The 21,672-nt window shown below is 38.0% G+C and overlaps 1 protein-coding gene across 1 annotated transcript in view; it reads right to left on the bottom strand.

Annotated features, from left to right (window-relative positions):
* rasgrf2b (Ras protein-specific guanine nucleotide-releasing factor 2b) overlaps positions 1-21,672 on the bottom strand; it is a 46,548-nt gene that overhangs the window by 18,227 nt on the left and 6,649 nt on the right. The window contains exons 2-12 of the mRNA XM_042420124.1: positions 12,492-12,598; positions 10,829-10,976; positions 6,434-6,523; positions 6,103-6,239; positions 4,827-4,943; positions 4,579-4,658; positions 2,096-2,289; positions 1,837-1,946; positions 1,625-1,743; positions 188-348; positions 11-77 (exon numbers count right to left, since the gene is read on the bottom strand). Coding sequence (XP_042276058.1) covers positions 11-77; positions 188-348; positions 1,625-1,743; positions 1,837-1,946; positions 2,096-2,289; positions 4,579-4,658; positions 4,827-4,943; positions 6,103-6,239; positions 6,434-6,523; positions 10,829-10,976; positions 12,492-12,598 — 1,330 coding nt within the window. The remainder of the gene's footprint in view (positions 1-10; positions 78-187; positions 349-1,624; positions 1,744-1,836; positions 1,947-2,095; positions 2,290-4,578; positions 4,659-4,826; positions 4,944-6,102; positions 6,240-6,433; positions 6,524-10,828; positions 10,977-12,491; positions 12,599-21,672) is intronic.

Below are 21,672 nucleotides of genomic sequence, written 5' to 3'. Positions count from 1 at the left end.
GTAAACTTACACTCCTCGTCACTGGCATCTGGTTCCTCTATGAGCGTGCATTCAATGAGGGACAAAACTCCACCTTGCTGCAAGAGTTTAGAAGAAAATATACACAACAGTTTATTGGCATCAATTTCAAAAAGTGGATTTCCTCACCGAGATCTAGTTAAACTACTGAATAAAAAGGTGTTCTCACCTTTAGAAGGTGCAGTTTTCCTCCAGAGCTGCGTGTGCAGACAAGGAAGTGTTTGGTGAAGAGGAAACACTGCCTTTCCCCTTCCTTCTTCAGAGAGAGGGAGCCCAGACGGACCTTACTCAGCTTCCCTCGCTCCACCGACGGCAACTGGATCAGAGAGCCTGGAGAGCAGGAGGGGCACAGGATTACATTACATTTCATTAAGCTGACACTAAGCTGTAGGCCTGTGTTTACAAAGCTTTTACAGTAGCACAAACACACATGTAGAAAAAGTTGTATTTCTGAACACTTCTCTATACATGTACTCTCTGTGTGTGCACCTGGCAGAGCAACGAAGAGGAAAAATGGAGATCATTAAAATGGGCCAAAAAAAGGATAAAAATATGAGATATAACATTATTTTACCTCTAGAAGGAATGGAAACAGAGAGGAACTTTGGATCAGGAAAAATCACGGTGTCCTCTTCATCTCCTGACCTGTGACTCAACTGCAGCACTATCGTCACTATCTGCTCTCCTGCACGGTCATAAGGCTGCTTCCTTAACACGTTTCACTTAACAAGTACTTTATATTTACTCAGTAAGACTATTTTTGCTTTACTTTAAATGGAACGTTGTCTCTGACCTGATCTGCATAAGTGGTTTTGATTAATCTGAGATCCATCTGGAAGAGCTGAAAGCTATGCTTATTAGGTTTTTGCACATTGCATTAATTAACACCGCTCTTCGTGAACAAGAACACGTCAAGGTGATCAGGAAGGACTCGGTTTTCTCAATGTAGTCTCAGCAGATCATTTAACACTGTATACTAAGGCTTAGCTGAGAGCATTTAGCAGATGCTTTTATCCAAATCTATTCACATTAAGTGTATTTAAACTCCATGACAGCTAAATGTAATTGAAAACTTGGAAGTGCAAGTATGTTCACTGTTATGCCACTAGTCTTTTGTTTAGTAAGGGGAAACAGGTTCATTCTGGTGGTTTCATATAGGAAACTTTACATGAAATGTGTTAAACAAAGTACAAGTACAAAATTGGGACTAAGTCATTAGTCATTCACCAAGAAATGTTCTTGGTGAAAGCTCAGTCTTTTTACTATAAATTATGCTAGTTGATACTAGGGGTGTGCCCAAATACAAATACAAATTTGCTGCCTCAACAAATACAGATACAAATACAAATACTGGGCCCTCTACACATCCTTAGTTGATACTATCCCTCCCACAGTTTTTTAAGGCAAGCTGACAGAGAGCCAAACCTCCCCCGAGTAGATAGTATTAGTAAAGCAGATAATGTCATGATTCAGTGACTGAGCTCCACCAAGGTACCACATCTGTACACTCAGATCACCAGTTGACAGGCAGAAGGGTTTTACTGTCAGAAAAACCTCCAGAAATTTTCTGCCTGGTGAGCAGCGCAGTGAACTGAAGAAGACTCACCCTGCCTGACGAAGGTCTGGCTGGTGTCCAGCAGGATATCACAACCTTCCACTATCATCCTCTCGATGGCCAGATTCTTCCGAATGTTCTCTGTGTCACTCACCTCATCATGCATTACTCTGGTAACATACATAAACAAATTAATACATTTTCAGTATTAGATATCAGGACATATGATGGCGAGGTAATTATTCTGACAATCAGACACATACCTGGACAGTTCCTCTAATTTGGACTTTGCAAATTCAAGACTCTTGCGCTCCACATGCTCATGAGGCGTGTGTGCCAGTAACTCATGCAAAGTGATGATGTAGCGGGGAATCTTGGAGGAGAGGAGCGCAAAGTGAAAGAAAAAGATATTAACATATGTGAACAATTTGTAAAAGAGAGGTGGCTTGATGACAAATAGACAAATAGAGACAAGAATTGACAATTGTGAGCACACGTGTGTGCTGGTGCCCTGGAGTTTACCTGGAACATGGGGTATGTGAGGAAGGTCTCCAGCATCCTTCCCTCACAGGCGGCGTTGGACTCGTACTGTTTCAGCAGCTTGTCAAAGTCTCTGTTCTGCTTGCAGTTGGCCAAAACTTGCAGGCTGTACTGATGGTTTCTCACAAACTCCTGATAGATGTTGAGCATGGGCAGCAGGATGTCAAATAGGTCAGCTAGACAAAACAGAAAACATAAATATTCACATACACATATACGTACAGGGTTAAAGTCCAGCAATGCATTTCTCAAGTATTCTGCCACCAGCAGTTTCAGTTGAATATTCTGTTGCTATTAGCAACTCCTGCTGGCACAGATCCATAGCAGCTACAGTTTAGCTAACTGATATTGTTACATCCATCATTTTGTCAGATCTGTGACCAGGCGAATATTGACAGACATCTTTAATCTAGGCCACAGATGTTGAAGAATTATCTGTATTTGTGATTGTTGATTTGTAGAATTTAGTTTACTGTCTGTTTACTGTGGGGCTGCAACTAACGATTATTTTCAACATCGATTAATCTGTTGATTTTTTTCTCAATTAATCAATTAGTTGTTTGGTCCAAAAAATGTCAGAAAATGGTGAAAAATGTTGATTGTTGTTTCCCACAGCCCAAGGTGGCATCCTCAAATGTTTTGTTTTGTCCCGCCAAACAGTCCACAACCCTACGATGTTCAGTTTATTATCATAGAGGACTAAAGAAACCAGAAAATATTCACATTTGAGAGGCTGGAATCAGAATATTTGGAAAGTTTTTTTCTTAAAAATTACTCAAAACGAGCAATTAATTTAATACTTGGCAACTAATCAATTGGCAGTAATCGTTGCAGCTCTAGTTTACTGTTAACCAAGCTGACCATCTGGGAGCTGAGGCTAATCTGTAGCTAATACAACATTCTGGCTAGTACTAAATAACTGTTGATTTACTGCTGGGGTAACTGTTATTTTACTCTTTTTACTTTTACTCTTGTGGACTGTGTATGTCCACTACATGTTCACTAGATTAATTAGTAGTTTGTAATTAGTCTGGGGCCTCACTCTTGATCTTTCACTCATTTACTTTGTTTCTTCCTGCATTTAGGGACAAATGTAACTAAATCTAACTGTTAACAGTGATAACGTTAACTAGTCTGCCTATACTAATGTGAATCCAGTTCCTGAACTTACAGTACTTTTTGGTCTAACTCTCAGCTGGGGTCTCTCATTCATCATTGAATTTGTTGTCCAATACTGTTTTCACAGTTTGACAATTATTTCCCAAAAAAAAAGACATAAAAGGCCAACTGCTGTCTTCAATCTTTATTGGAAGCGTGTTTAGCTCACTGTAGAGCTGTGCACCTACATGCATAGAGAGGACAGAAGACAGAGGTTTAAGATTAATGATCAAAATAAAGGAAATACAATTTCCTGTAGAGTGCATGGCTCATTTCCTGAAATGAATTCATTCAAGTCAGCCCCAAAATGGTTATGCAAACTGCAAGGGAGGTAGGTAGTGAAACCAAGCAAATGTTAGAAGAAAATGAGGAGGGACATTTCAAAACTGTGCAGCTGTGAAACTGACTCCTGATAAATAATAATAATAAATTCAGAAATCACTGCTTTAGTAATTTTGTGAGTGACTGCGTCCCAGTTATTTTTTTGGCTTTGTACAAACCACCAGCAGACCACAAGCAATTGGTTTAAAAGGCATCATAATGGAGTTAGGTACATTACCACGTCTTCTCAGTGAATGAAGAAAACCTCATTTGAACATTTATGGGCCATTCTGAAATAGCATCTGATGTAGCTGATGCTATTTCCTATTTTACTGCCAAAGAACCAAATTACTCGATCATCAGGTTTTTCAACGGCCATGCTCTCAAAAGGATAAAAGAATTAAACCATGCAAGGAAAAGTAAAACCACAGTTTTAAAAAGCCTTCATTATACTGGGGATATTGGGATACTGTGCTGGAGGCTAAATTGCTCAAAAACAATATTAATAATAAAACAAAGAATCAGCACTGAAAACACTACAGAAATTGGTTTGATGTAAAACATATTGTTGAAGTAGAAATCCACATTCTGCGTCAGCCTGAAGCAGGGAGTCAGATAAGGGTGAAATGTTTAATCAGTGGACCCTTTTCTTCTTGAATTTGTCACAAGTAATTTGCTGCAGTGTCTGTCAGTAGTCTGTCTCCTAGGTGATGCTTATCTGTCGAGGGGGCTTCGGTTTTAGGAGGTGAAAAAGTGGGATGCCTTCTGGTCTGAGTGGTCTTTGTCTATCAACACAATGAGTGTGCATGTTGCAGACTGAGATAGGGAAATGAGCGTGTGTGTGTATGTGTGTGAATGCGACAGTAAGACGTCAAGGCTGACGTCTGAACAAGACAAACTGGATTTGGAGAACCACTGAAAACCTGACCTTGATGTCACTGAGTGTGTATTTGTGTGTTTTGTGCAATGTGTGAGCAACAGCTTACCCAGCACCAGAGTAGGCCAGTTGGCTATCCTCGCCTTTAAGCCTTGGTGGAAAATCTCATGCAGGAACATGATGGTCTCACTGAAGACACAGTGTAAACGCAGTGTGAAAACACAACAACAAAAGAGGTTTTATTGCTTTCTTTTGTTTAATTGTCAATATCTGCTTGTTTCTTCTGCATCATTAACAGATGACGGACACAACATGTTTGTTAATCACACTCAAACACATGTGCACAGGCAAACACACCTGTTGAGGAAAATGCTGCTGACATCATCATGGCTGATGGGGGGTTTCTTGGAGCTGGCAGCCATCCTCAGAGGTCTGAGGAAACAGTTGACCAGGATGTAGAGCTGATGGACGTACCTGCCATTATAGAGACATGAGGAGAAACAAAAATAATTAAAGGTATCACCTAGATCATAATGATCATAGACAGATCATAGACACACCAGAAAGTGTGTCTTACCTTTTGACTAGTACAGTATATGATCAAATATGTTCCATTAAGACAATGTTTTGAGTTTAATGAGTAACAAATGCCTCTTCCTGATTGCACATTACATCCCCATTACTAACGATCTTTTTCTGAAAGTTTCTTCCTCTAACAATGTTTTGAACCAGCCAGTTCTCAACCTGTCATTACTCTTGCATTATCAATATAGATGTATTTAGTCAAATATTTTTCTAATAATATTAGATGTAATCAGAGCCTTTCAGCTCTATGTTTCTCTATTTCTAAACTATAATCCATGCATTACAGCTTTACTTGAGCTTGATAAAATCAGCCCTCAAAAGCCTCGACTCAAAAGATTTGCCTTATCTGAATTAGAGGAGTTGTGACTGTGATTCAGTTCAAATCCATTTAATTCAATAAAAACATTTATCCAGTGAAATTAACACCTGACAAATCGAGAAAACAGAAGTTGTGTAAATCCAATATTGTCATAGAGCAGTCCTGCTCTAAATTGTCTACAATGGTATAATACAACTAGAGATATTGACATGATATCTACTTCAGTATAAATGGTAAAACATAAACATACACTTACCGAGCACTTCATTAGGAACACCTGTGAAATCTAATGCAATCCAATAAAAAAACAGCTCTGCCATGAATTCTACTTTTACAAAGCTTTTAAAAATATTTTGTCCACCACATTAACATATATAAGGGAGGCAAAATATTAGGAACACTTTTCAATATAATGCACCCCAGTACACCACCGCCACCCACTACAACCTCAATAAAGTAGAATTATCACCTTTCTGACAATGTCAATAAAAATTGAAAATGTTTAAGCTTTGTAAAAGTAAAACTAATGAGGTGTTCCTAATAAAGTGCTCAGTGAGTGTATATCATCATATCAGTCAACCTTACTGTTTAGTTCTTATGACACATCATGCGGAGCTTTCTTACCTGACCTATAGTCTACAGTGAGTGTGACATCATGCACTGCAAATACAATAGTGACAACTTTTCTACTGTGTGTGCTGCTACACCAGGCATACTGTATGAACATACTCTGTCTCTGCTTCCACCATGTTGAAGACGATCTGGTTCCTCTTCCTCATGCTCTCAGCGTGTGGAGAGCAGATGTAGTCCTGGACAATAATCTTCCACTTCCTCCGACAGAGCCAGCCTCGCATGAAACTCTGCACCTGAGAAGATTAAAAAAAAAAAGATAGATTAAACAAGGACGTATGAAGCGCACATGTATGTATGCAATATGCTAGCACACAAACACATGTGAGAAATATCAGATGATGACAACAGAGACAACAGTTTACAGAGAACAAAATCACATGAAACTTAAAATATATCTAATATGAGCATGTAGAATCTATTTATTTACCTTTTTGATCTTTTTAATATCCGGGTCTTCATTTTCATGGTTGACATGGTAAGGCCGCATTCGCTCCTTAGTTTTGTTCAGAGCTATAATCTTTTAAGACAAATGCAGTCATAAAACATTTTAGTATGATATTGGTGACAAAATCAGATTAAATAAAAACAATGGTATATCCGTGATAAGTGATACAATACAGTTAGTGAGGATATTATGTTTCTAAAGGGAATGAAAGTCATTTGTGTGAATATGTGAATATCTGTGATAGCCATGCAGTGTGTGCTCAGTGGACTGTTGGTGTGTTTGTGCCAGATAGACATCAGACTTCCTCATCTTTGACAATCTCATGCATTCATTCAGAAACAGACAGACAGAGGAGGGAGAGGGCTGCTATCAGCTGGTGACAGTAACCAAATTAAGGCTTATATGTACCTGATCATCTGTAGTGCAGAATAGGACACAGGGGGAGAAACTGAAGGCAAAGAATAATCCTCTGCTGCCAAACATGTTCTTTTTCTAGCATAAAATTCTTTATGGAAACCATAATATCAACCTTTTTAAGACCTTTTTTCTAATTATGTCATCTCTTGTAACATTTTTACAGCCATGAGTTACTATATTAAGACAGATTAGCATTTAGACAAGTGACATTTCCTTGCTGGAGGTACGAAAAGCCAACCGCCTACCACAAAGTTAATGTCATCTTGCAGGTTTGAAAACTGAAGCATACGTGAGACATGAGAAACCCAGAGGGAATAAGTCAGGCAGATGCCAAACTAGGAAATGTTATTAAACAGTGGGAAAAAAATCTGATTTCACATTGTAAACTTAATAGTAGATAGCACCACTTCTCTTTAAATAACAGTAATGACCAACTTCAAACATGGCTGGTAAAAGGTTTTTCTTGGCAACACTTTCTTCTGTGCAGAAATCAACTGAGCGGAGGTTTAGATCAGCTCTAGTACTTTATTATTTTCACCTGTTTGTTCTACCTTTAGGCCTCTTGACGACATCAGTTTATCACAGATGGAGAAAAAGCATTAAAGATGAATCCAAATCCATTTTAAGCCACACACTTTCATCTTTATTTTCTTCTTCACTAGCACTATCATGCAAATGGCAGAAGAGAGGAACCAGTCTGCCAACTGTTGACAGTTACAGCGGCTAGTTGGTTTAATTATTCATAAACACTGAGCAACACACACACAAACAAACAAACAAACAAACAAGGGTATGTTTTAATGAGATGGATCACCACACTGCACATGGGCTCTCAAACTCTAATCCTTTTTTCATGAGCAGCCCCATTACACAGGCAGATGTTTCCTAATATAAAATGTCGTTCGTTAGCATTTTCATTTTCACCAGGGCTCACTCTATCCTGCCAGTGAGATATACTGTAATCACAGCGTGCAGCGACGTATCTGCCACACTTGTTGCTCCAAGGGAGAATTACAACGAAAAGCAGCGTAACTAGGTAATCCATGAAACATGGTGTTATTTCTTCTCAAAGACAGAAATAGCCTACACAAGTAATTATTTATACAAGCAGCTATTGACACAGATGAGCAGAGACAGAATTGGAAATGACAGTGGAGGTGTGATTTATAGAGATGTTAGCAGCTGGCCCAATGCACAAATAGCTTCCCCTGGGGCCAACTGCTGTGCAGCCAAGAGTTCAATTTCAACCAAGCATCGGCCTATACATTAAGAATAACTCTACAATACCTTCTGGCTGTCTATGTAGCACATAACGTACCTGAGAATCACTTCATGTCTGATACAACAGAGACACTCAGTGATTTGACAAATCACTGCAATCTCTGATAAGCCACCAATTTTTAGAAACACCACAGCAGTAGTAGGTAAATACTTTACTTTATAAGTCTTTAATCTTCATAAAAACATTCCTAATATTTTCCTTACATATATTTTCCTTTAAATAACTATATTATTTGTGGTAATTATAGGAATAATTTGAGACAGTGTTCAGCTGGTAAACTTCCGGGTAATAAATTAGTCCTGTTGTCAGTGCACAGCAGGTCAGCTGAACATGCAGAAATGTAAAAGCTGCAAGCATACAATTAAACATATATGAATAGTGAGGTTTCCAATAATGAATAAATAATGAATAAACACAGTATCAGTCAAAAGTTTGGACACACTCTCTCATTTAAGTGAATGGGAAGGTGTGTCCAAACTTTTGACTGGTACTGTATATTAACATGGGGTTAAATACAGGGCTCTTTTATTCTTTTTTCCACATATTTCAATTATCAAATTACACAGTTCTTTCAAGAAGACCTTCAAGAAAATTATTTGGAATTTTTTCTGAAATTAAAGGTAAATTACAGTGTAAAATGAAGCATTATAAAGAAAAATCACTGCTACCAATTACTTCTTCTGGGGTCAATTTTATATCGCATCTGTATTGTAGTATTGTATATATATACACACACAAACTACATAACTTAGGGCTGGGATGGTTGAAATCAATTTGATGATAATGAGAACATTGTTCTAACTTTTGTATATACGTCATTATATGCCACATGAATGCAAAATTATAAATTTATAAATAAAATAATCAACCTGCTGTTCAGTGCCACAAACTGTTGTACTTTATGCTTCACATGAGATAGACTCCTCAAATGTGTAACAAAAATGTCAAGAACTTATTTTGTTAGTTTTCAACTAAAATTTGCTTGGAATCATTAATTTGGATCAAACAATTTTGTAAAATGATGTAATTATATGATAATATCATCACAATACAATTCAATGAAACATATTAAACAATAATAATGAATTATTTCCAAGCCCTAATTTAAATAATGTTGAAGGTTTTTCTCAGCAGTCTGACAGTGATGTCAGGATCCAAAGTAAGCTCACTTATTGTTTACTTCAGAAAAGATTAGAGCTATTGATTGTATTACCATAAACCAATAATGACCTGCTGTTGTGTTTGTGTGAGAGAGAACTGCAATTAGTTCTGATTAACAGTGTTGTAGAGGTCAGTTGTGCTTTGTGTGTGAGAGTGTACGTCTGATTTATCGCGCTGTGACGGCAGGACAGAAACATGCTGTGTTCGATAAGCGTAATGGTTTGGCAGCTGTTTGTAAGGAATCTGATGGGCTGTCTTTATTGAGCAGAGGGCTTCTCCTCCTACACTCAGAGATGACAGAGCACCATTCACACCCACTCCTCCGCTGCCTCACACACACACACATATATATATATATATATATATATATATATATACACACAAACACACACATACGTTTATCCTTGGTTAACTCTTCTGATGATTCATGGCAGGAGAGTAATCACGGAGCTGTGTGGGTGTGAGTGAGTGAGTGAGTGAGTGAGTGAGTGAGTGAGTGAGTGAGTGAGTATGCATATGTCTGAAAATTTCAATGCCTGAAAAACAGCTATGAAAAATTAAGGAGAAACTGGTTGATGGAAAATGTGGTCTTGAATGTACCCTGTGGAGTTTTAGACCGCTAGTAGCATAATGGAGCAATGATTTTAAAAAATGGACGCCCATTTTATTTGCATTGTGGGGATATGATATACATAGCACACAAAGGAATGTAGTGATGTGACAACAAAGGCAAGGAAGAAGAACACTGTAAGAGAGCAAACATCTATGTAAACGATGCACAATTTAAAATATTCAAAAAATCAGCTTTCCTAATGTATTCAACATGTTTGTCAGACTTCAAGGATTCACAAAATGCATTTTAGTGCACAACACTGAATGTAACAAGGCACCTTTAACTTTTTTCAGAACTGAATCAGCTTTATAGTGAAGGAGCATGGGATGAAGACTATAATCTATTTGTTATGACAGTTATAACCAAGATAATATTTCACTGATGATGAAAAGGATACACATGCCATTTAAAATTGTGATTCTTAGGTTTTCAGTTGTGCTTGATTTGTTCTTTCAAACTGACATGTGTATCAACCACTGAGGGTCACAAACACATCTTAAGTAGATACCCTGTCAGGAATATAACAGAAGAAAAGCAACCTATGTATCTATTTTACAGCGCAGCCAAACAAACGGTGGGTCAGGAGGATTTTTTAATTAAAAAATACTAAAGTAGACAGTCAAATGACATGCACACATGCACCGTCTTTTGTCTTATGCATCCTATCTACTACATACATGTATTCTTCCTTGTCAGTATGCAATTTGAATCCCATGTGACAGAGACAATAACTGAATATAAATACAGTGAATGGCTATTGCTGAAGAAATGTTGGCCATGACTTCCTTACTGGCCGTAAGGAAATGGGCTTTGATATAATGGAAATCTTAACGTTTATACCTTTAAGATGTGTGTGTGTGGGGGAGGGGGGGTGTTTGTGTGTGTACAGTACAATATGCCATACCTCTGCTTTCAGCCTCTCAATTTCTGTGTCCTGATCCTCTAGCTGGGTGCGCAGCTGATTGGCAGCCACCTTCTCAGTCTCCACTATCTGTACAAGGTGGATGTATTTCTGCATCAGAACCTCTCGTTCAATGATGATGTCAGAGTAACTGAAAGGAAAAGAAAAGTATTTGAATATGTACATATATATATGTATATATATATATATATATATATATATATATATATATATATATATATATATATATATATAAAGAAGTGCAAAAAATCAGCATGAACAGCTGAATGAGACATTAAAAAATATCATAAATATGACTGCATAGTTGTTTATACAAAACCCTGGAGTTCACACTCCTTGCTGCTGTACCCCATTGTGTGTTATGGCAGAAAATGAGTGAATGACAAAAACACACTTACGGTATTTGAAAGTATCGAAATGAATGCTACTGGAAGAATCAAATGTATGCTGATCTACCCTGTATGAAGCTTTAAAATTGTAAAGGCCCTGAAAATGAATTATCTGAATGAGCTTCTTACTACAGTATGAACAATGGGAACATTATGAACACAAAATCTTCTGCCAACAGTTTTTTTCTGTATTTTCGTTTTTGTCCTAGTTTTTCACTGATGAAAGGTTGAGGTTTCGCATAGGAGCTGATGGTTTTGCATGTTTTGGCCTTTTGATGACAAATGTGTATACTTTATAATCTTGCTGACCATATGCTCAGAGACATCACATGTTTTTCACATAATTTCCTTTTATGGGTGCAACTTATGGAGGGTTCAGAGTTATTTAGTTTAGACTTAAGACAGATTCATATTAAGTGAAAAGGGCCTTCACGTCAAAGGCCATACATATCTCTACAAGTGTCTTTACTTATTCTGGCTGATTAGACCTCTGTTTAGTTTGAAGTTGGATGGAGTTATCTTGATGCATGAGGTTATCAAACTACATGTACCAATAAAAATGATAAATATTTAAGATGTCTTGCCCTAACAGGTGCAACAAAGTAAACTGATTGAGAAGAAATGTCACTTATGCACAGCCATTACATACCCACATAGTTAAAGAAAAAAAAAGAGACTTAATCAGGCACAAGAAGTGAAAAAACACCTGTGTGGGTTGACTGTGGATGCATAGAGCCTTCAGTGTCATGCATTATAATGTCATGTATAGTTGGCTGCTCAGTTCCGAATTTCAGAAGTTCAAAATATGCAGTGACCAGTTAGACTGAAGGAAACACAGAAGCACAGATGACTCCAGGAGCAACTAATTAACCTAAGGCTGTATGCCACAACCGATAAAAATTTAGTTGTCTTTGGTGGTATCTCTGGCAGGTTTGGTTTTCAGGAAACAGAACTTGTGAATGTTGAGCTTTTCTAAAAATCAGCTAATTCTAAAAAGTTTCAAGTTTGTGGAAACTGATATTCATACTGTACTGAAACTGAACTAATGGCAGCTTGGAAGTTTGGAAACAAGTATAAAAAGTTAGGGCACATGCTGGAACACAACCAGCTTTGGAGTAAATTATACATGATTTATATTCAGTGGACTCTAACGGAACCACTAGTATGATCTTTTACTTTCATATCAACGTTCTCTAATCTTAATGGCAAACTAAATACACAATATTCTACCCACATTTATATAATGCTGTGTGTACCTGGCCTGCTGGATGGCCTCCACCCATTCGTCGCACTCGCTCTCCTCCTCTGTCCGCAGCTCCAGAGGCTTCTGTCCATCATGACCGAACACAATGAGGAAGTAGTGCTGAAGAAGAGACATACAAAAGAGAGAGAGAAGCTGCTTATATTTGCGACCCCTGAGATCAAACACATGTATAACACCGCCCCTCAGTTGTGCCAATGTGTTGGTTGCTCCTTTGAGATGCTAGCCACAGCTAATCAACACATATGGAACAGACATATGGAAACACTGCTTTCAACTACAGTTGCTTTTCACGCTCTTTTCTTGCCCAGATTCATCCCATGAAGTTCTTGAGGCCACAGACAGGGAGGGAGAGGGGATGGCTCAGCACACACGACACAGTTATTTGCTCACTGAAATAAAACATCAAGTCTTGTCTGTGGCTCCCTTCTCCGCCAGCCTATTATCATCACTATCAATTAGCCCTCTCTCTGTCTCTATCTTCCTCATTTCCTGTCTGTCTCTCTTATTATACTGATGAATTTCCCTGAGTATCTGCCTTTAAAATACTTCCCCACACTTACAGTACACATAGACACGTGCCAACACATGCAAGCACAGAGACACACACCTACAGATGCACGCATACAGTAGAGAGCACATACACACACCAGGCATTATGTGAAGTGATAGAAGCTTTTATTCAAATGGTCATGTCCTGGGGCACTGGGTTACCAGAAGAGCTGCTATTCTTAGTCAGGGAAAACAGAGAAGACTGAGCTCTGCATGGACTTTCTCTCTCCTCCTCCTCCTCCTCTTCTCTTCTCTTCATCCAACCACCTCTTCCCTCCTCCCTCTCTCTTTTGCACTTCACCTATCATCCCACTCCGCCTCCTCTGCCCTGCTCAACCAGCATCCTCACTTCTCTTGTTGTCAAAGCCCATTCCTCCTCCTCCTCCTCCATCATCTCCACATCCCTTCATACTTTCATCTCTTTGTGCCTCTCAGTAAGGATTCAGTGAACCAAACGGAGTCCAGAGGAGAGACGTTTACCCTGCAGGAGGATGGATGGGCTTTGGTCCTGCAGTGGGGATGGGATGGGGACAGAGTCACCAAGGTTATTGGGACACACACACACACACACACTCAGACCCTCCTCCATCTCCATCTCCATCCTTCTATCCCTGCTTTTTATGTATGTGTCATTTCGATTCACTGGCTGGCTAGATATTATTACATCAACAATAATCTGTGCTCTAACAGTCTTTGACAGCGAGAAAGAAAGACAGAGAAGGATTGAGAGATGGAGGGGAGAGGGAGCTGTTACATAATATTTCTTAACCAAGTACATATTTCTAAATTGTGTCACCACCTAACAAGATAACATTTCCATGGCAACGCTATATCCGACACTTCCACCGTGTTTTACACTTTGGTTTTCTGCTTTTCAGCGCTGCCTCTATTCATTAAATGCTTTTATTGATCCATCCTGCAGTTTTAGACATGAAAAGGAAGGGAGTGTTAAATAGAAAATGAAAAAAAATGTTGCTAATGCAGGTTTTGGAGCTCTACATAGATAATATAAGTCACTGCTATCTGCACAGTTAAGATAACACAATATATTGACAATATTTAAAGATTTTTACCATGCACATTATATGTCAGGATTCTTTTCTGGGTATCTGCCTCTTAATAGCCTTGTTAAAGTAAACACAAATATTTTCACATCATGTTGATAATGATTCATCTGGCTGCGCTGTTCACACAGATGTCTCATTATTATCACATACACAGTAGTGAGTAATACAGTAAAAGTGGTCCACATATTTTAAACTCAGTGGTGCAAGAAATAATCATCTTTTACTGAAGAGATGACACAATGTAAAAATACTCTACTACAAGTAAAAGTTCAGAGTACAAAACGCATATAAGTATTATCAGCAAAATATGCTTAAATATCAAAAGTAGTCAATATGCAGGTAGAATGGCCCCTGTTAGTGTTGTGTTATTATATTTTATAATATTTGATTATTAGATTAATTAATTTAATTCATTTTTAATTAACTTTTTTAAAAAATTAACTTGTAAGATGCATTCTAATGTTATAGCTGGTCAAGTTGGATTGAAGTGTAACTCTATTACATGTCATTGGGTACTTAAGTTTGCAATAATGTATCATAATTTATAAGCTGATCATATGTTTTATATGTCACACCTTTACCTGTAAACTGTAGCTGTCAAATAAATGTGGAATAAAAAGTCCAAAATTTCCATCTGAAATGTAGTGCTACACTACTTCAAATTACTGAAGTAAATCACTACGACTCTGCATACAGCATAAATGTGTATTGATATCATTTCTATTCTTAGCATTTCCCTCTCTGGGATGCTTTACATAATGTAAATGCTTTAATTAAATTCCTCTTGGAATGTGAAGTTCCGACTCTCTGCTTATAACTTATAACTCTTTTTCACACTGTCCTAAAACGATACTCATGCCCAAATTAACACTGACATTGTTTTTCTTGCCATAATCATTTCACCTGTTCATACTGGCCATTAAGAGATCCCTTCATTATGCATTTGTTGTAAGTGATTCCATACAAAACTGTATTTAAATGTTTATTTGAAGCTAATATGAAGCTTCAGCCATGCAAATTAGTCAAATAAAGTCATTTTAGTGCCAAATTCCCTCTTTTTGTTACGATTCTTCCACAGCAGCTGAACAAAAAAACACTGTCCGTTGAGATACAAAGAGAGTTTCTTCCTAAAACATCTGGTACTGTGGAAGATATCCATCAGAAAGCTGTCTGAATTAGCCATCTGATAAACTTTTAAATACAATTTTTCTCAAAAGAAGGACTGTGGAATTTGCCCTCCATTGATTACATTACATGATTACAGTAGGCAAAACCTGTTTCAATGGTCATACGGGCACCTGACTATTGTTTTGAGACAGATTTGAAAAATTTTGAACCCATCCTTTAACTTGTGTGAAAATTGTCAATTCTATATGTTTAAATAACTATGATCTGATATATTTTGTATTCTTCTTTAATTCTATTCAAGCTCCGCTGTATTTGCTGCAACACTGACCCTATTGCTCCGAGGCAATCATTAAAATTTAATGGTATTACTTCCTTTACAGAAGATGTTGCATCAAACTGGACCTCATGGCATTAAAATGTTTTCCTAGTGCATTGAAATAATTTACACTGTAACACTGTACTGTGTCCTCATTAGTGGAGGAGGAATTTTCATCTGTGGTGGAAGATATGGTTTCTTAGCGTTTTGCATCCACTGGAAAGTGTATAAAGAGAGAGCACTACACATCTCCTAAACGCTGCTCCAACTCTACAGGACCATCCTGGACTACTGGCTCACTCCCTTCAAATTGGCTCAAACGCACCCTCAGGGCCTTCACTGTACTGTAAGAAATTTAATTTAGACAAATAAAGACACAGTGGAAAAGCCAGAGAAACAAAGAGACAAGAAGACAGAGACTCTTTTCTACTCTTTCACTCTTTATGTCACTAATGACCAATTTATCACTCACCTGAAACTTTTTTCTCCTAATCTGAGGAATGGCTATTATAGGAAATGAGACTTTGAGACTGACAGTGTGACACAAAGGAGTGTGTTTTACCACCACCGAGCAAGACACAGGCACACAGTAGGGCAGCAAATTTTATTATTCAAACGCAATTTCAGGTCAGTCATTAAAAACTGCCTGCTGTGAGAACAGAAGTGAGGAGTGAGAGGTTTTCTGAACAAAGACTGACAACTTATCATTGTCCAACAGAGACTTAACATTAGGAAATGTGAACCTACCACACACACACACACACAGAAACACACACACCCACACCTTCACCTCCATTATGGCGCTGTGATGAAATACTTCTTTCGTAATTAAAGATTTAAGAGTCAAAGATGAAACTGGATTCAGTGGTAATAGATTCATTAGGCAAACTATGACTGGGGGATCCAGAAATATTCATCTGTTATAAATATTTAAAAGCAGAGATGACAGAATCACTGTAGGGATCCACTGATGATTAGGGACTGGAATAGCCACTAATGATGCAATACTGCCGTCTGCTTTGGTATCTGCACTGATGAGGGGCCAAACTGTGCTGTACAGTACTACAGATGGACCTCGTTTTTTTTTTTTTTTTCGCACTCTTTGCCTTTCAAAGCAACTGGCATTTTATTGCCTCAGTGTTGTTTACTTCAGTGAGTAAACAGAGGCATGAATGTAGAAAGTGTTAAAGGTTTGATCCCTACTGGGGCTAAATATGTACTTTGTATACGTATGGTACTGCTCAGTCACAGAAAGCACCTTTAATGTATAGTTTATGTATAAGCTCAGGCATTACTGTTACAGTGATTACAATGATTACAACTTTATCACTGGCGTCGACAGAGAATGACACTGGGCCATTACACTGGGCACCATTCATGTTTTTCTCACAGGTTGTTTTAAGGAAGACACCAGTGGGTTTGCAAATTTGGGTTTATTAACTACAAATTATATGTATTTAAAATTTTTAGTTGAACGTTTATTGAGTGCATGCTAAGCAGTTGTGGATCTTCGGATGTATTTTTCCCACTTTTCCAAGTAATCCATTCATTTGCACAAAGGATTAGATGAACAATGACCAGTATCTGAAATACCCTGTACATCCACACAGGTGTTTTCAATCAATTAGCTGATAAGACCTCTGATCTGGGTGTAAGTTGGGTGTAGCTAAACTGGGAATTATGTGATGTCAACAAACTGATTGTACTAATAAAAATGATAATGCTGTAAGTTCTCCCCCTTACAGATGTAAAAAGGAGAATGAGACAGCTGTCAATCAAGCTCAGTTTGTACACTCCCACACTAATCAGGTGAAAACGTGTGGGGGTGAACTAGAGGGCTAGTAGGTGCTTTAAAACTAGCTTAAATTGTATAATCCCTCACGAGGACAACTGAGTTTGCAATAATTTTTGTTCATACCGATTTCTTTTGTATAAATGCAGTTTTAATACAGATTGACTTAATATTAATGATGTTGACAATATGACAGCTTACACAAGTCATGTAAAGTATACATGATTTGTAATTAATTTGATCTGCAACACAAAGTCCAACTGTTAAAATTTCAACCATGATTTTGAATGGGTGGGTCAGCAGGTAGAGTGGGTCGTCTATAATCGCAAGGTTGGTGGTTCAATCCCTGACTCTTCCTGTACACGTGTCAAAGTGTCAGTGAGCAAGACACTGAACCCCAAGTTGCTCCCGATGGTTAGGGCAGTTCCTTGCGCGGTAGCTTACTGCTATTAGTGTGTGCACTTGTGTTTGAAAAGGTGAATGAGAGGCTAAATGTAAAGCACTTTGGATCAGAGCACTAAATAAATATCATTTTTGAAGATCTACACTGTTTACTCACATCGCAATGCAAAAGTTTAGTGGAGATAACATCAAAGTTGGTCTGCGTGTTCTCCTCACCTCCGTGTGTGTTGTGGTTGTGTGTTTCGCAAGAATAAGGTCAGCCTAGCTTTGTTGGAACTTGATTTACATAAAAGCAGTTGTTGAGATAAGACACTGCCACCATTGAGTAAAATATATCCTATGCTTGTGTGAAACTGGTTTAGCACAAACTGTACTTTGCATAAAAGTGGAAAACTGTGCCAACTAACCGGCTCCATAGCATCAATGAGTAGGTGAATGACGATAGTTTATGAAATATAATTCAATGCTGCAATCACAGGATGGCTGATACTCTGCACTATGTCATGTGAATGGAAACAGTTTTTTTGTCTCTGTCTTATTCTTTACTTCCATATGTGCTGATTACAAGGTAGAAAGGGAAAAGTCATTGACACAATGAACTCCACTGGAAGCTGATGTATAATGAGTCTCCACACTGCACTGCCTTTCTGCGGTGAACCTGGCACTACTCAATGATCCTGAGTCCCACAGGGCGATAATTACCATTACAGAGAAATACCACAGAGAGTAGACCAGATTCATGTGTGTATGTGAGACTATAGAAGAAACTGATATAATCCATAAACTGGATTCCCTGTATGTGTGCACGGTTTGTATGTGGGAGGACATACACTATGTGTGTTTCACTTAAAAGAATAGAGGAAAACAGGCAATGATATACTACAATAACATGTGTACTGATCGTGAGTGATTAACAAAACAGCTAATCTCAAACCACCTGTTGTTAGCGATTCTCATGGGGGAACACAATGCCTCAAAAATATCAGGAAGAGATTCATAGCTGCAGATCTACAACACATATCAATTATTTGGATTTTTAAAGAACACACACAGAAAATTTTTCTATTAAAAAGAGCCATAACATGTAAGAGGAAGTTAGATCACTTTGTAAAAAGAAGAACATAAACCTGTTTTCAACGATAATATCCTAACACTGATGGTGTTTTTTTTAAATAACTGAAATATCTTGTTGACAATTTTGATTTGATTTTCCTTTCAGAAGGAAATTTCATTGATAACGTGTGCAGATTATTCCATACAATCTGAGAATTTCCATGTTTTGTAAACTACCCAGGCTGTACAAAATAATATTGCCCATTACCGGGGTTAAACCAGTTACTGAGACAATAAAAGTCATTTGTGAAAAGAAGCGTTAGAGAGATAAATAGAAGAGAGGGGTGTGGGCTCACTTTTTCCACCCACCAGTCTTCTGTATCAGACTCACAATCTGCCTCTCTCCACTTTATATTCCTCTCATTTCTCAGCTCCTGTCGTGCTCCCACAGGGGCAATAATGTTTTTTTTGTGTTGGATGTAGTTTCATAAAATGCTCCAAGGACAAGTGAAAAGAAACAAACTGCTGTTGACATGAAAACCTTGAACATTAAATGGTATAATGTTATTTTCATTACAGTGGGCTGCTACATGTACTACATATGCATCTATATACTGTATGACAAAACCCAAGATTTTGAATTTATTTTTAACTAGTGCACCCAGCAGAGTGCAGATCAGCCAGGTGTGTACAGTCAAGATGGTGGCAAAGATAACAGAAATGGGGATTTATTCATCTCGTATTGTGCCTAACATCAGTGGATCATAACATATCAGTTATGGAATTAATCTGAAGATGCTACGGTTCAAGATGAGACCAAACTTTTTTATGGATGTCAGTTTTTTAGCCACAACAAAGGCCAAAATGCAGCCTGCAACAGACTACGTAAGCCTTGTTTTTAGCCAAGCCGATTGCTAGAAATGCCTTTTGCTTTGTCGTAAATTGTCGCATATTGTAAAATGGCAAGGACCAGTGAGCAGACGAGAGTCTAATCTATATGATAGGCTCATAAGGAATGGCGTTATAAAATAGGTTTTTCAAAAATTGTGAATCACCACAACCACAAGAGGTCATTGAGCATATACAGTCATAAATGTGCACAAAAAATGTTATGCTGATGAGTCCAGTAGTATGCGAGATTTGCTGCAGACAGACACACAGACACATGGACACACACACGATCAAACGCATGACCCCCTCCAGGCTCACACCTGATGGAAGTGACCAGGTGTCAAGCATCATATTTACCACAATAAATAATTTAGTGGATAGAATGAAAGCATCTCGTGCCTTAAAAATATGCTGGGAAATGTGCTCATTCTTTTTCTCCCAAAGAGTTAGAAGAGAAAATCGATACCAATCTCATACGCATCTGTTAAATGTAAGGCTAAAGCCGGCAGCCGGTTAGCTTAGCTTAGGATAAAGGCTGGAGACAGGGTGAAAAAGTCTGAAGAAAGCAAAATCCGAAGTGCAAAAAAAAAATAATGATTTTATGGAGGGTTATATATGAGACTATTTCCTGGCTGACACAATGACTTCCTCGAGTCTCTGCTGGTTGCCTGGCAACTTCACAGTGATGCCAAGAAAGCCTGTTGAAGGCTTAAAGGAATAGTTTAACATTTTAGGAAATACACTTGTTGGCTCTCTTGCAGATAGTTAAATGAGAAGATCGATACCATTTTTGTGTCTGTGCGGTAGATATGAAGCTGGAGCAGCAGCCGGTTAGCTTAGCTTAAACTGAAAACAGTGGGTTGCCTGGCAACCTAACAAGCCACAAGGAATGTACTGTGCCAGGTTAAAAAATAATCACAAATTTTTGTTTTTTTCAAATAAACAGGGTATAACATGATAACTATATTGTACTGTAGTGCTTTAGGGGAGCTGAAAAGCAGATTATGTTACCTTTGGACAGAGCCAGTCTAGCTGTAACCACCCCATTTCCAGCCAGTCTCTGTGCTAAACTAAGTTATCCAGCTGCTGTCTGTGGCCTTATATTTAACGGACAGATATGTCTCAGTGGTCTCAGTCTTCTCATCTAACCACCTGCAAGAAAGCACCTGAGCATATTTCCCAAAACTATTGAACTATTCCTTCAAAATGCTTTCTTTGCTCTTCTTTTTTTTTTTTTAGAATAACTAGCATAAATAGCTATACATTTTATAATCTAGCATAACAAGAAAAACATATAAGATGTAAAAGTAAATGTGGTAGTGCATGTTAATCTTCTTTAGAATTTAAATAACCCTCTTTGTAGGCTATATCTGTAAGACTCATGCTTTAATTTCAGAAATCCAGAAAGCTTCATTTCACTTTAGAGAATAAGAACAGATTTTGTATTTCCTGGAGACTTTCTCATTTTGAAGAGAACAAAACATTAATCCAACAGCAGCAGCAGCAGCAGCAGCAGTACTTTATGTAACCACTGAATTCAACTAATGATGTACCAGCTAATGTTACGATCACTGAATCAACATCACATATCCTGCTGTTTCTTCATTGCCCTCCATGCTGTTCACTTCCTCCAAAAAAGTTCTGATAACAAAGTATGGGGCCACTTTTAACACACACACACACACACAGACACACACACACACACATTTTCCACTGAAAAATAAAAGGAATATCAGCCTTTTTTTTGTTTTGTTTTGTTTTGTTTTGGCAGACAGAAACTTGACAGTCACGCAATGTGGACGCAGGCCAATAGAAAAGAATAGGCCAAAATAAAGGTAGGCATCTCACAATTTTAGAGCCATTATTGTGAAACTATTACATTTTGCGCTGAGGACCTATGCAGCTATTATACATTTTGATGGGAGACTGGGTTGCTGTCTCAGTGCACTCTGATCAGGGATTACCTCTGTCTGTT

This window comes from Thunnus maccoyii, chromosome 9 (assembly GCF_910596095.1).
Source record: "Thunnus maccoyii chromosome 9, fThuMac1.1, whole genome shotgun sequence".
NCBI classification, from domain to species: Eukaryota; Metazoa; Chordata; class Actinopteri; order Scombriformes; family Scombridae; genus Thunnus; species Thunnus maccoyii.
This window is presented reverse-complemented; position numbering and strand designations above follow the sequence as displayed.